This window comes from Panthera uncia, chromosome A2 (assembly GCF_023721935.1).
Source record: "Panthera uncia isolate 11264 chromosome A2, Puncia_PCG_1.0, whole genome shotgun sequence".
Lineage (NCBI taxonomy): Eukaryota > Metazoa > Chordata > Mammalia > Carnivora > Felidae > Panthera > Panthera uncia.
In genome coordinates, this window is record NC_064816.1 from 147,122,868 (window position 1) to 147,137,601 (window position 14,734).

General features: G+C 41.7%; 1 protein-coding gene across 2 annotated transcripts in view; it reads right to left on the reverse strand.

Moving 5' to 3' along the window:
• The window catches only part of DGKI (diacylglycerol kinase iota), a 453,118-nt gene that overhangs the window by 203,597 nt on the left and 234,787 nt on the right, over positions 1-14,734 (reverse strand). For both annotated transcript variants that reach the window (XM_049641924.1, XM_049641923.1), the window contains exons 11-12: positions 9,742-9,824; positions 7,451-7,511 (exon numbers count right to left, since the gene is read on the reverse strand). In XM_049641924.1, the coding sequence (XP_049497881.1) occupies positions 7,451-7,511; positions 9,742-9,824 (144 nt within the window). The remainder of the gene's footprint in view (positions 1-7,450; positions 7,512-9,741; positions 9,825-14,734) is intronic.

Consider the following 14,734-nt stretch of genomic DNA (forward strand, 5'->3'; position numbering starts at 1 on the left):
CAGCCCAAAGACAGGGAGACCCCTTGCAGCTGGAGGGAGAAAGCCGCCAGCAGTGGGCTCACCTTCCCCCTGGCTTGCTGATGTACCTCAAACATCCAACACCTCCTCAGGATGGGTGCCTTAGTCATCTAAGGAAAACCCACTCGAGTCTCAGAGTGCTGGAGACCATGCAAAGGACTAGGAAGGGATAGTGATAGGATGCAGAGAAAGAAAAGGGAAAGACCAAACACAACAAAATAACTTCCTCTGAAGAGGACCCTGCAAAGAAAAATTCTAAATCGCAGGAAGAACACTAATACCAAGATGGACGGGAATAGGAAGGATCAGTCCACAGTGTGTGAAATACAAATACTTTTCAAATAACTGAAATGAGTGTCCTGTAATTTCCATGAATTGATGGGGTATCTTCTTAAGGAATTTTTTAATGTTTATTTATTTATTTTGAGAGAGAGAGAGAGAGAGAGAGAGAGAGAGAGAGAAACCCCAAGCAAGCCCAGCACTGCCAGCCCAGAGCCTGACACAGGACTTGATCTAATGAACCATGAGTTGGACACTGAACTGACTGAGCTACCCAGGTGCCCCTGATGGGGTATCTTCTAATAATTCTTTTATCGGTATAACAGCCTTCATTCAAATCTTCTTAAGCTGTTCCTGTTTTCTCAAAAAAAGTTGCCAAGAATCGACACCATACTGTGATATAGTTCCTCAGAATGGCAGGAGCCCTCAGGTCCCCTGGATTTCTCACCATCTCCTTTTCTCTCACACTTGCCCTAAAGAGAAGAGGAAAATGTATAACTGATTTGAATTAAAGGATCTCCCCCTTTCTTATTAAATGATTTAAGAACTGCATAAATGTAAGAGTGCCTCGGTGGCTCAGTTGATTAAGCGTCTGACTTTGGCTCAGGTCATGATCTCACAGTTCATGAGTTCAAGCCCCACATCAGGCTTGCTGCTGTCAGCACAGAGGCTGTTTCAGATCCTCTGCCCTGTCTCTCTCTGCCCTTCCCTGGCTCGCGTGCTCTCTCTCTCTCAAAATTAGATAAACATGATTTAAAAAGAGGGATGGGCAGCTACTTATCTCCCTTGATCAAGAATTGCATAAATACATTCTACTTTCTTTTTCCAATAGCCAAATATTTTCTTCTGAATACAACCAGGTAGGTTTAGTAACCCATTATTACCTAACCTTAGGGCCATCAAATGTCACCTGCCTTTCATAACCAAGATGTGCCATGAAGTTCTCTTAAGTGCCACCAGTAGGCTAGTAGTTCTTTTAGCAGAGGAGGATCTGGATCTTTTCTCCTAGTCCTCAATAGCGTTTCTCATCCGAGAGCCACATTACTCAACAGCAGCTTCCCCAAAAGGCAACAGAACGTAGGGTGTAGGGAGACAGAGCTCAGTGAACCCCGCTCCATCATACATGGGCTGGGTGAGTTTAAGCAAGTGACTCCGTCACTCCAAGTTCTCTCGTCTGTCTCTCAAGCCTGTTAGGGGTATGTTATCAGTTAAACACCATGTAGACATTTCTTAGCTTGGCAAATAGGAGATGCTTAATTAACATTAGCTGCTGTGATTAGGCTTTATTTTTCTTCCTCTTCACTTCCTCTATGAAGGTCCAGTTTCCTAGAAGCAAAATGCCCTCTTCCTTTTTCTCCGCTTAACGCTGAACCTCAAGTTCACAAATCAATCCCACCTTTGACTGCCATCAATCACAAAGTCTTTCACACACTATCAAAGACAGAAAAGCCAAGCTGTACTGAAGCAGAGAGGTGCTACAAAAGAGGAAGGGATGGGAGAGAGAGAGAGAGAGAGAGAGAGAGAGAGAGAGAACAAATACACTTACAATAGCAGGAGACAGAAAAGACCTTGAATAATAATCTGTATCTGTCCTTATAAAAGCAGAATTATACAAAGGATCTTCAGGCCCAAAGCTGTTCTTGGGGCCTCTTGCTTACCAGCAACCTGTTCCTTCTGGAAGTCCAGGCTTCAGGTTCTTAGCAGGGATTATGTTTGCTAGGCTATCACATTTCCCCCAAATCATCTCCACCGGCTCATCCAGCACTCCTTCAGTTATATTTAATTAATTGCAAAACAGCACTTGGCATATTTTCCACCACAGCTGAAGAAAACTATCCAGATTGGGTGAAATCATTTCTGAGTTCGCAAGGTTCTTTCCTGCCTTTGTGTTAGGAGGAGCAGGGCTGAGGGATCTGAAACAGCACGGTCCTGGGATCTGTCCCTGAGCAGCCCCACAGTACTGTCCCCACAGCTGGCCAATGCTGCCACCCCTGTCCACACTATGCTTTAGCTGTCACTGCATGTGTCCCCAGTGCACTGCGAGCAATATTTTCATTCTGCAAGGTACTAAGATCAGAGGCGGCTGAGGGGTGGCAAGAACAGTGAATTGACATTTTTTTCGAACAGACCCAAAACACGTAGCTCCTCATATGCTGGCAAAAAGCGAAGGATGTGCATGTTGAGAAATCAAAAGACGTAGAACATTTCTGAACTGAAAGATCATCAAGACGGCATTTAACGACTGGGTGTCCCTTTCTAGTATGTACATTAGGATTCTTCTGATGTTTTCATTTATATTTGTACTTAATAGTTTTTAGGTCATCACGTGTTAAAAAGAACTGTTTAAGGGGCACCTGGGTGTCACAGTTGGTTGACCGTCTGACTTTGATCTCAGCTCAGGTCATGATCTCATAGTTCATGGGTTTGAGCCCTTTCCCGGGCTCTGCTCTGATGGTACAGAGCCTGCTTGGGATTCTGTCTCTCCTTCTCTGTGCCCCTCTCCCAGTTGTGTGCACACACATGCTCTCTCACTCTCTTTTTCTCTCAAAAAAATGAATTAACATATATTTTATTTTTCAAATAAAAATATATGAAAATCACTGTTTAAAATCAGCCCTAAAGAAATCAAGACAGAAGGTGAGAGAAATGGGTGGGGGAGGGATATAGCTAGGCTAGCACTTCGGGAGAAAAGGGGTTTGGGATGATGTGCTTGGCACTATCACTTAAAGGGAAACAGTACTTTCTTCCCTGCTGTGGCTGCACAAAGTCCAGCAAGGAGGTGCCTTCTGTTTAGGGTGTATCCTCATCTAGGGAAGCCAACTGATCAAGAAATAAGCATGAAGGAGCTGGCTACAGAGTTTAACTCCAGGCCTCCGGAAAGAGGGCAAGGCGGTTAAAGGTGGACCTGCTGTTCCAGCCCCGTTATCGAGGTCAGAGGTCAGACAGGTAGGGACCACACTGCACCGTCAGGAGCCATAAGGAGGGGAGGGCACGGGCGCCTCTAGGCTCTTGGTCCACGTGCCCTTCACTATTCGAGCAAAATGACAGCTATGGGGAGCTGGACAGGTAGAGATGTGCCCAAGGAAGGGAAAAAATACAAATTTACTGCATAACCCAAGAGCAGCTGGTTGACAAACACGAGGGTCTGAGATCATTCTTGAGTTAGGGGAGTTTTCCTAGGACCTTGAGAAGATGTGACAACCGTGTGACAGCCTTAGGATTATGCTAACCAGTTACAAAAAGATGACATTTGTACTGTCCCCTGCAGCATCCACTGGCCACATGCGGCAACTGGGCACAAGAATGTGCCTACTACAAACCGGAGGGGCTCTAAGTCAAAATAGATGCTGGATTTTGGAGATAGCGCAAATAGAATATAAAATAATCTCATGAGTGATTCTTCTAGGACTGCATGTTGAAGTGATAATATTTTGGAGATACTCGCTTAAATAAAATGTAGTATAAAATTAATTTCACCTGCTTCTGACTTTAAGTACCTTCTAGAAAACTTAAAAATGTGGCTTGTATTGTAGTTCTCTTGAACAGCAATGGTCTATGCTATTGTAATGCTACAGCTATGAAGACCCTTAGGGATGCAAATGTATCCCCTTGCAGATTTAGAAGGTCTCAAAGGAGGGTAAGGAACCTGCTGAAAGTGACGGAAATACAGGCACCCAACAGGGTCTTCTGCCTTCAAGTGGAATGCAGGAAGATGGGCTATTTAAAAGTGCAAGGAGGCAGAGCAACACAAAAGGAGTACTGAAGCCTAAGAACTTGTTTCCAAACTGGGGCGCCCGGGTGGCTCAGCTGGTTGAGTGTCCGACTTTGGCTCAGGTCATGATCTCGGGGCTCATGAGTTCGAGCCCTGCATCGGGCTCTGTGCTGACAGCTCAGAGCCTGGAGCCTGCTTCAGATTCTGTGTCTCCCTCTCTGCCCCTCCCCTGTTCGTGCTCTGTCTCTCAAAACTAAATAAACGTTAAAAAAAATTTTTTTTAATAAAAAAAGGTAATTGTTTCCAAATCAATGCAAGACATCTATACGTTAATATTTTGTGCACAAACTGATGCAGTTAAGGGTTAATACACCCCCCTCCTAATCAGTCAAAAGAAATTCCATTCCTGATTCTCCCTGGAACCTTGTCACTGCACTGACAGAATTCTGACGGCTTATGGTGATAGATATGCTCACTGAGTAAAGGCTGAGTGCCTTAAGTCAAATGTATACCTGACACTCTCAGGAACCATTCTTCACTTGCCTAAAGCCAGCAATCTTTCTTCATAAATCCATCAGGAGGCCTTGTCTTTATATATAAACTCTGTCACCACTCAAAATTTAAAGTTTCATATTCTAAACTAATAAAATTAAAAGTATCAATCACTGACCTAGAAAAAATATTTCAAATTCCATGCATCTTTCACAAAACATCCATTTTAACCAAGTAAAGTAAACTAAAACTTGGTCTTGCGTAAGGTACAAGATACACAGAGTTTTGATCCTGAGTGATTAAAGTACAGAGGTTACTATCGAGAAAATAATTAACACAAAAGCATGCACCAATTCTAAGGTAAATGGGCTACTTTCCCTTTGGGCATTAAAGTAATTTACCAGCTCTAAGGTAACTCTACTACTTTCCTTGGGGCATGCCTGTTGCAAGGGACCGAGGGTAAACATCTAGTGCATTTGTGAGTTACGTGGAAGGATGTGAAAAACGAAGTCAGGAACATAGATGTGGTCCCTAGGAGGAAAACCTACCTGGAACATAAAAGTAGTATCTAGCCTTGTGAAGCACCTATTAATTATGGCGTATTTAAAGAAAGGATGCTAGGAAAGACAGGCTAAGTAGGAGAACCAGACAGTCTTCATGTCAAAAGGTGTTATTAATGGCACAAGGGCATATTCACAGATATTCAACACTGTAATCAGGCCTGGTCTTCAGGATCCATTAGCAATCTCCCAAGTCTCATTTGCTCATCATTCTGGTTTTGTCCCAGATAAGCTTCTTGAAAACCACTAGTGACACCCTAGTCTCCAAAATCAATGATAATTCTGCAGTCTCTCCTCCAGGATATAACCACTGCCTCCTTCTTTGAAACTCCTTTGTGTTTTTTTTTTATTTGGTTTTTTTCTTGACAGAATGAACTACGGGTGGTCTTTTCTACATCTGTTTTTTCCATTTTCCTTTTGAACTTTGGCCCGGACTCCCTAACTGCAGTTCTTTCACAAATGTCCGGACTTGGCTCTCTTGTCCTTGTCCTTTAGGCTTTAAAACCCCAGGTTTCCAAATCCTTCTCTAGTTGCAGGGAATGCCTCAAACCATACAGCCTAGAATGTCCTTCCTACACAAACCCGCTGAGTAGAGGAAAGGGACAAGAAAGGAGAAGTGAGAGCAAGAGAGCAAGCTGCCACGAGGCTCGGCGATGATGGGAGAAGTTTGGAAGGCGTGGTGCTCGATCAATGGTAAAGCTCAAGATTTAGAGATGGAATAGGAAGGGGATGTGGATTTGAGGTCATGGACACGTAGGTTAAAAAAGGATAAGAACTATGAATTCAGGATAGCACCTGGTCTGCTGCTGTCACTGAGATTTAGAGAGGGAGAAAAGATGGGCGCAAATACTGAAGTCATATAGGAAGACAAGGAGATTCTAAAACAAGGAAGAGCACTATAGTAAAGGGTCACAATAAGTTTATACTTTAATTAAGATAACTATCTGGGGACAGCTGAGCTAGGAATGTGTGTGCATGTACGTTAAACATAATATATATTTACTGTATCTATAAAAGACACACTGAGCTAAGAAGAACACGATGTGTGTGTAAGTGAAATGTAATAAATTAAATGAATGTATATATGTATATAAATACACACTATATATGTATCCAATGTATATTATATCAGACACATCAATTAATGTGTATTATCATATATATGATGTGATATATATATACATATATATATATATGCATATATGTATACACATATATGTTATCTCCTCAGAGGATTTGTTTGGATATAATTCTACTAAAAAAGGTTGAGAAATTTTCACAGCAGCCCATCCCTAAGTATATTTCCCTAGAACACTACAAATGCTTGAAATTTAATTGGGTATTGTAGCAGAAAAAAATTCCCTGGTCAAATAATTTTAGACAACCCTGGGTTAAACAAAGTGAAATAGGTTTGGCTTCTCAGCTATAAGACTTTACATTGAATTTTATAAGCTAATAATGTGTATTGTGAATCTTAACAAACAATAAACACTGTTTTCCCAACTGCAAAATGTTTTCTTCTCCATGGAGTAACTTAAGGGACCGGTGGAAACACTTCTATTTTTTTCCCCAGTTGCATTTACCCGTGCATAATATGTATCCAATGCTACATTAATTGCTCACTTGCTATGAGAAAGAGTTAGAAGATTTTGTTGCTACCTTTGAGAATAAAACATTCTAATTAGGGAGATTAGAGAAAAGTCAAAGAGAGTTCATAATAAAATCCTAGATCCTGGGAGAGCAGACTCCAAATACAGAAGAAAAAGACACTGGACAGCAGCATCTAAATGTCATGGTTCTCAATTCTTTGCCTTTGCTAAATATACCAACGTAAGTAGAGGGCAAATGGAGAGACAGATGAGGCAAAGAGAGGAAAATGTGACAATATTAAACTTCAGCCCAATTCCATCTTTTCTTCAAAAATGAATACAAAGGATACCAATCAATGATCTTTAAGGCAAACCAATGTCAGCATTTTAAGTTCTATTTCCACTTGTAAAAGAATGAAGACAATAATTTTGTCCATATACTTCTCCTTAATTGTGACCAATTAAGAACAAATTAAATAAGGGTTTTTTTTTTTTAAAGAATCTAGTCATCTATAACCTTCATTCTAATAATACGACCACATCCTTACCTTGTGGAATAGGAAAGGATATAGTCAAGCTGAGGGAGTAAAACATAATTTACTAAGACCAAGTATGAATCCATGAGAACAATAATCAAGTCTCTTGTAACCCTTTATGGGCTATGCTTCACATGACAGAGACCTGTTTTAGGGGACTGGAAAGAGGTGAGGTGGGAATAAATAAGGAGAACTGTCATAGGGAAAACAAAAGAAAGATGGAAGAAATAAAGGAGACAACTGGATTCTATTTCAAGGACCTACCGTTCCATCCCCGCCACAGGCCAGAATTCGCAGATTTGGTACCTTCCTGTATAACTCAAGCCTGTAGAGGAGATAGAAGACAAATTAAACACGAGCACATCACTGGCCATCGCAGAGAGAAAACCCAGGGCACAAGAGGGCTCTGGGATATCCACTGGAGAAAATGTATAATCAATGTAATGTCGTCAAAACTAGTTACCAAGTCATCACGAGGGAAGAGACCCCAACAACTGCATCAGAGGTTGGCAGCAAAAGTCAATTTTTAAATGGCTGACATTGGAATGGGATTTCAGGATGTCCCAGGGTTTCATTTCCCACAATCGCTATTAATGCATCAACTCATGTCGTTTCCCTAGTTAGTTTCGACTTCCTTTTCTTTTCCCATCATACCCTTCCCTCCTTTCTCAAAGGAAATCATCATGAATCAATAGTCAATGCTGATTGTATGTCTCCTCCTCATACTTTATAAGCTTTTCCTGGATTGTTTTTTTTGTTTGTTTGTTTGTTTTTTGGAACAAACAAAAAGTAGAAACCTTCTTGAAACCTTCTACTTTCTACACTTAATCCCAGTAAACCTTTTCAGAGAGACAGGGTGCTGGGAGGATACCTACTAGTAACATGACCACACCTACAATCCCAGCTCTCTCTCTTCAGAGAGAGAACCAAATTTATACTCCTTGGCCCAAAGAGGGAAGACTTACTGACTTCTCTTTATTTAAAATTTGTCTGCTTAAAGTTAGATCATTTTTCATGTTGGCTCTTGAGAAAATACAATTAGACCCCCACCCCACCCCCCGGCTAAAACATTTGCTTAAGCAAAGCGATTAAACGCCTCTGTTCTAGAAGACATCACCTTGTAAATCTTGGTTTTGTTTTGTTTTGTTTTGTTTTTTTCTGAAAATATCTCCTATCTGGTCACATTCTTCATGATGATCTATGAAGTCTCTACCTAAAGTGTAACCAAAGTGGTAAGATTTTACGATTTTGCCCTTCTGACGGGGCAGACACCAAGGTAACAGATAGGCCTGAGTCCATCCAAATACAGAAAAAAATACAGAAGTTTTATAGCGAACTCTAGTGGCAAAGAAGTTCACAGATTAAAAGAATGACAGGAGAAATTAATTTTTATATGTAATGTTCTCCTGAATGCTTCAAATATACAACTTTTCCATTTTACACAGGAATATTATTTCTCTAGAAATTATCTGACTTGATGTTTCTTTGCCTCTGATATTGCTACTTATTCAAAAATAATTAGTATCCCTTAAGTTCTAATGTTTCCCAGATGACATCCAAACTACCTTAATACATGGGGGTTTTTTCATTTTTTTTTTAATGTTTATTTGAGAGAGAGAGAGAGAGAGAGAGAGAGAGCGCGCGCGCGCGCGCACACACACACACACACACACACACACACACACACACACGCACAAGTGGGGGAGGGGCAGAGAGGGAGACACAGAATCTGAAGCAGGCTCCAGGCTCTGAGCTGTCAGCACAGAGCCCATCATGGGCCTTGAACTCATGAACCGTGAGATCATGACCTGAGCTGAAGTCGGGACGCTTAACTGACTAAGCCACCCAGGAACCCCAATACATGGGTTTTGAAAAGGGAATCAGACAGTAGCAGAAAGAGCCCTGTTCTTTCCCATCATGTACCCCATCACCATCACCAAAGGGAAGATACAGGATACCTGTTACCTATGGCTAAACTTTATTTTCAATGTTTCTAACAAAAATAGAATGAAATTTCTGAGAAGTTTGGAAAAGGGATTGAGCGGGAATTACAATGTCTTCCCACTCTGGTGTAGAATCAATAGGCATAATCAAGTAATCTGTCTCAAATAGACACTGATGCACATGCACAACCTGTAACTTACATACACGAACATACTCATAAACAAATTGGCCACTCTCCAAAGATATACTTACGTTCTTACTAATGTACATCGCTAAAGTTGTAGGTGCATACATAGAAAAAGGACAAATCTTTTCTCAATGCAGATGTGTAAATAATCTCTAGGTGCATGTACATAAGCAGCAAACACACTAGAAGTATGCCCTGAGTTGACAACAAAGTAGCTGGTTTTGAAGGGAATTACACAATGAAGAGTAGGAGGAGAAACATCAGATGAAGTTTTAAGGGAGAGGAATACAGGTGAGAAAATAAATGAGGGATGGTCAGAAAATATTTCACAAGGCAATCTAATAATGAAGCTTGACTCCACAGCAGAAGTCCTTCTCGCTTGCCCAAAGCAGTATGGATCATGGGGGATTATTTCCAGACTTACGCATCTTTTGGCCCTTCCTGAGATAGATCAAAGACCTGTCGTGGATTCAGGTACCACATGAACATCTGCAGGACTTTGGTTCCCTGTAAGAAAAAAAAGAAAAAAAAAGACAATAGGCAGAAACTTCCAAATATGAGCTGATCATTTAAAAAATAAAGATTTAAAAATAAGTAAATAAATAAATAAAAATGGGGGCACCTAGGTGGCTCAGTTGGTTAAGAGTCTGACTTTGGCTCAAGTCATGATCTCACAGTTTGTGAGTTCGATCTCCGCATCGGGCTCTGTGCTAACAGCTCAGGGCCTGGAGCCTGCATTGGATTCTGTGTCTCCCTCTCTTTCTGCCCTCCTCCACTCATGCTCTGTCTCTCTCCCTCCCAAAAATAAATAAACATTAAAAAGAATATTTTTAGTAAATTATAAAAAAATAAAAATAAGTCCTCTTATCTAAAATACCACCTAATTATAAACAGTATAAAGTAGTAGTTAAAATCAGGGGCTTTAGGGGCGCCTGGGTGGCTCAGTCGGTTGCGTGCCGACTTTGGCTCAGGTCATGGTCTCACAGCTTGTGAGTTCGAGCTCTGCATCAGGCTCTGTGCTGACAGCTCGGAGCCTGGAGCCTGCTTCAGATTCTGTGCCTCCCTCTCTCTCTGCCCCAACCAACTTGCATTCTGTCTCTGTCTCTCTTAAAAATAAATAAACATTAAAAAAAAAAAAAATCAGGGGCTTTGGCCATCAATATGTAGGTTGAATGTCCAAGTGAGGTTTTTATCCAACCTGTGTTACTCTGGCCAAGTTCCTCAATTTCATTAAGCTTAGCTGCCTTCTTTTTATGAGGGTTTTTTTTTTTTAAGTTTTTTTATTTTGAGAGTGAGAGAGAGCGCACATATGCAGAGGAGAGGGACAGAGAGAGAGAGGGAGAGAGAGAATCCCCAGCAGGCTCGGTGCTCTCGGTGTGGACCCTGACCTTTGGCTGTGTCTCACACCCATGAGATCATGACCTGAGCCAAAATCAAGAACTGGACGTTTAGCCGACTGAGCCGCCCGGGCACCCCAGCTTCCTTCTCTTTAATGTGGAGACAAGAATGCCTAGTTCACAGACTTGTTGCAAGGATGAAATGCAGTAATATTTGAGGGGCACATCGATTAAGTGTGTAATGAATGGTATCTACTGGTGTTACCATCACTCAACATAAAAATCCATGTAGGGAAATTATTTGTCAGTCCATGTAATTTAAGATTAATTTTTACTTCATTGCACAGCTTACTTTTATCTTTGCATAATGTGAATATAGTCGGTGTCTGCAAAGTATGATTTTATTGAAATGATTTTTCTAAACTGAAGCAAAAGAACAGAGGCTCCTATTATTTAGGAGATAGATATATATATTTAACTTCCTTAGTTATATCTTATTTTGATGTGTTCCCATTTCTGTGTCCCTACCTAAGTCCAACAGTTCTCACATGAACATTTTTGAATGATTTAAATAATTTATAATTGACATTTATAGAACAGATCACCATGGAAAAGATAAGGCAGTTCCAGAGACCTTTTTTTTTTAAGAGAGAGAGAGCACACGGGAGAGGGGCAGAGGGAGGGGGAGGGTAGGAGGGAGGGAGAGAGGAAGAGAGAGAGAGAGCGCGCACATGGGAGAGGGACAGAGGGAGGGGGAGGGTAGGAGGGAGAGAGAGAGGAAGGAAGAGAGAGAGAGAGAGAGAGAGAACGAGAGAGAGAGAGAGAGAGAGAGAGAGAGAGAGAGAGAATCCCAAGCAGGCTCCATGCTCAGTGTGGAGCCAGATGGGGGCTCTATCCCAAGATCCCGGAATCATGACCTGAGCTGAAATCCAGAGTCTGATACTCAACTTCCTGAGCGACCCAGGTGCCCCTAAGGAGATCATTTCTTAATAGTGCATTGAGCAAAGAAAAAAATGAAAGTTTTTTATTAAGCAGCATCAAAAGAGCTTGAAAACCTAGTAGGGTGCCTCATTTTAGGTCATTACCAGCCAGAGCAAATAACATTTCATCATTTGGGCAGTGCTTCTTGCCTATAATTACAGTTCCTTTATTAGATATCAAGATTGCTCTTCCTTAAAATATTCCCAAGTTTGTACACCTACTATGCTGTATTTGAGAGTCATTCTAGTTTAGCAGAAATAGTATGGTATTTGCATCTGTAATAACTTGGATGTTCTCATTAGGTGAGCATAAGCATTTAAAATCCTGCAGAAATCCAGCATATTAAATAGAAGGGCAACAGCTCCTTTCTTGGGGGATAATGAGAATTAAATGAATCAGTAATAGTTATGGATCTAACACAGTATGTGGCACAAAATAGCCTTCATAAAGGTTAGTCCCTTTCTTTGTTGCTCCTTGTTAATCTATTCATTAAATTGCACTTGAGGGTGTGAGGGCTAAAGTATAGCTTATAATTATCACATTGTTATGCCAGTTGTTACAGAGGCCAATGCAGGTCTTTTGTTCCACATTTCATCCAAACCTGTAATTTAAAAGTTCTGCTTTATCATGTGCTTGCTATAAATTTAGGAATCACATTCTATCCTTAATTGTCACAACTGATCCTTCACTTTCACCAAAGGACACATTTTGCTTCCCATAAAATTCAGAAACTGATTGAGATACAAAATACTAACTAAACACCGGATTGTTCTCTCTCTTCCCATGCTGGGCCTTGCTAGCACGTCAGCTGGGGATTATCTTGAGCAATCTTTTATGTTTAATAGGTAACACCAGAGTCATTTTAATGACCAATTTATAAACAATTTCCACTGACTTGCTAGAAAATTAATTTTTCAGTTTTAAATTCCTAGAGCGATAGATAGGACCGGTTAATGTTAATTACTCTTTTCCACTTCTGGCTAATGTCGCTTCTATTATGCATACAATACCAGGTAATTAACACCCTCCACAAATAAAACAAAAGGCACTGAGATGTGGTTTGTCTTCGACTAGACTTCTCTGAAAGGTTTGAGTGACCACACAGTCTTGTTTTTGCTCATTGTCAGTCTGTTCATGGGGACACCTACTTATCTACATTTATCCTTTTGAGGAAGGGGAATCGAGGCTGGCGAGTTTTGCACTGAACACCTCTAGGAGGCGCCGTCGATAGCACAGCCTACCACAAGACCGTGCTCTGGTGCTGGGTAGCGATGATGTGCATAACTGTACACGGCGACCCTTTCAGAGTTTACATTCAGGTGTGATACAATTACTTCTTTTAAAAGTAGTCTTTCTAAAATACATTCCTTAGCAAAAACGGTAAGGGTCTGAAAAGGGCTGCATTGTTTTTAAATCAGTCGTGGCAGGCGGAGACAGAAAAGGTCTAACACATCTAAGTCCCTTCTGTTCACTCAGCGGTTACCTCTGGGATGAGCTACTTTCGGGCTTAGGTAATTTATTCAATAGAACTGAATGGTTTGACAAATGCTAATTCACCAGGAAAGGGGTAATTTCTCTCTCACTGACAGGATTAAACCTACCAGTCATTGACACAACTGCCATTCACTAAGGAGTCCCAAACAGGCTCCCAGTCCTGAGACCCCACATGACAAATGCAAAAGCTGCAACATTTGTTTCTTTTTTGGTAGCCTATTCTGCCAGTTTGTTCTTCCGGCCCTTCCCCCCACTCTCCCCATACACCTGCCTTTCCTCCTAGCTTTCACTCCTGCTATAGCATGGAAAGAGCAAGCCACTAAGTTAAACCCCAGGACTACAAAGATAAACACAAAACTGCCCTAAAGTTCATCAAAATCTAGGAGGAAAGAAAGACACAACGTGTGCCAACAGTGAACACAGAGTCCTCTATTACGTCACATTAACGTCATACAATTAGTAAGCGGGGAAGGAGGTAGAGGGTTCATTGGCTACAACTTTTAGGCTTGGGCCCTTGTAAGCCTCAGATACTGGTTACTCGGGGGTTTTGGTTTGTTTGTTTTGTTTTATTCTTGAAAAAAGCTGCAACTTTCTGCAAGAGTATTATACATCTCTCTAAATGAAAAAAATCGCTTGAACGTCAATTGCAACCCACGGTGGGAGGTCCTCAGACAAACGGTTGTAGGCATACCTCCTCATTGACTACAGAGCCTGCTAAGATATTGGGAAACTGGGTGTCTCCAATGGAGTGATGAGTCTGTTCTTTCTGGCTCCAGGCATTGGGGAACAGGCTGGGACAGGAGAAAACAACTTCCCAGAAAATAGGCAGACTGTTCTAGAGGGAAATAAACAGGTCTCATCTACTCACCTACTAGGTGCCAGGTACAGTCTTAGGTGAGAAGAGAGAGAGAAATGGACAAAACAGAGATCTTGCCCCCCAGAGGAAGTTCTATGTGTTATTCATAAAAGAAAATATGATAATGACTTAGTGGTATGGAGGCCCCATTCAGAATGAATCAGCTCAAACAGAATCACCAACACTGTCCTGTAGCCCGCAACAGTCTGGTAGCTCACTAAGCAAGCATATGCCTTGGTTGACGTCACAGAGGTAGTATCTAGATCACGGCAAAAGCTGCCCGGAAAGTCCTGAGGACAATAAAAGCTAGCGGAAAAGACAGATTCAGACATCGTTATTTCAAACTGGCTTGCAACAATCCCAAAAGAATACCTGGTTTATTCAAACATATTAGGCTCCTCCTCTGTGCACATGTGTATGCTCAGGGGGCTCAGAAGGAGACAGATGCAGAAGAAATCAGTCCACTGAAGACGGCGAATGCTACGGGAGAGATGCCTACTGAGAAGTAGGAGCGGCCAGAGCAGATACTCTTAAGACCAAATTTGGGGGGCGCCTGGGTGGCTCAGTCGGTTAAGCGTCCGACTTCGGCTCAGGTCACGATCTTGCGGTCCGTGAGTTGGAGCCCCGCGCCGGGCTCTGGGCTGATGGCTCAGAGCCTGGAGCCTGCTTCCGATTCTGTGTCTCCCTCTCTCTCTGACCCTCCCCCCGTTCATGCTCTGTCTCTCTCTGTCTCAAAAAATAAATAAACT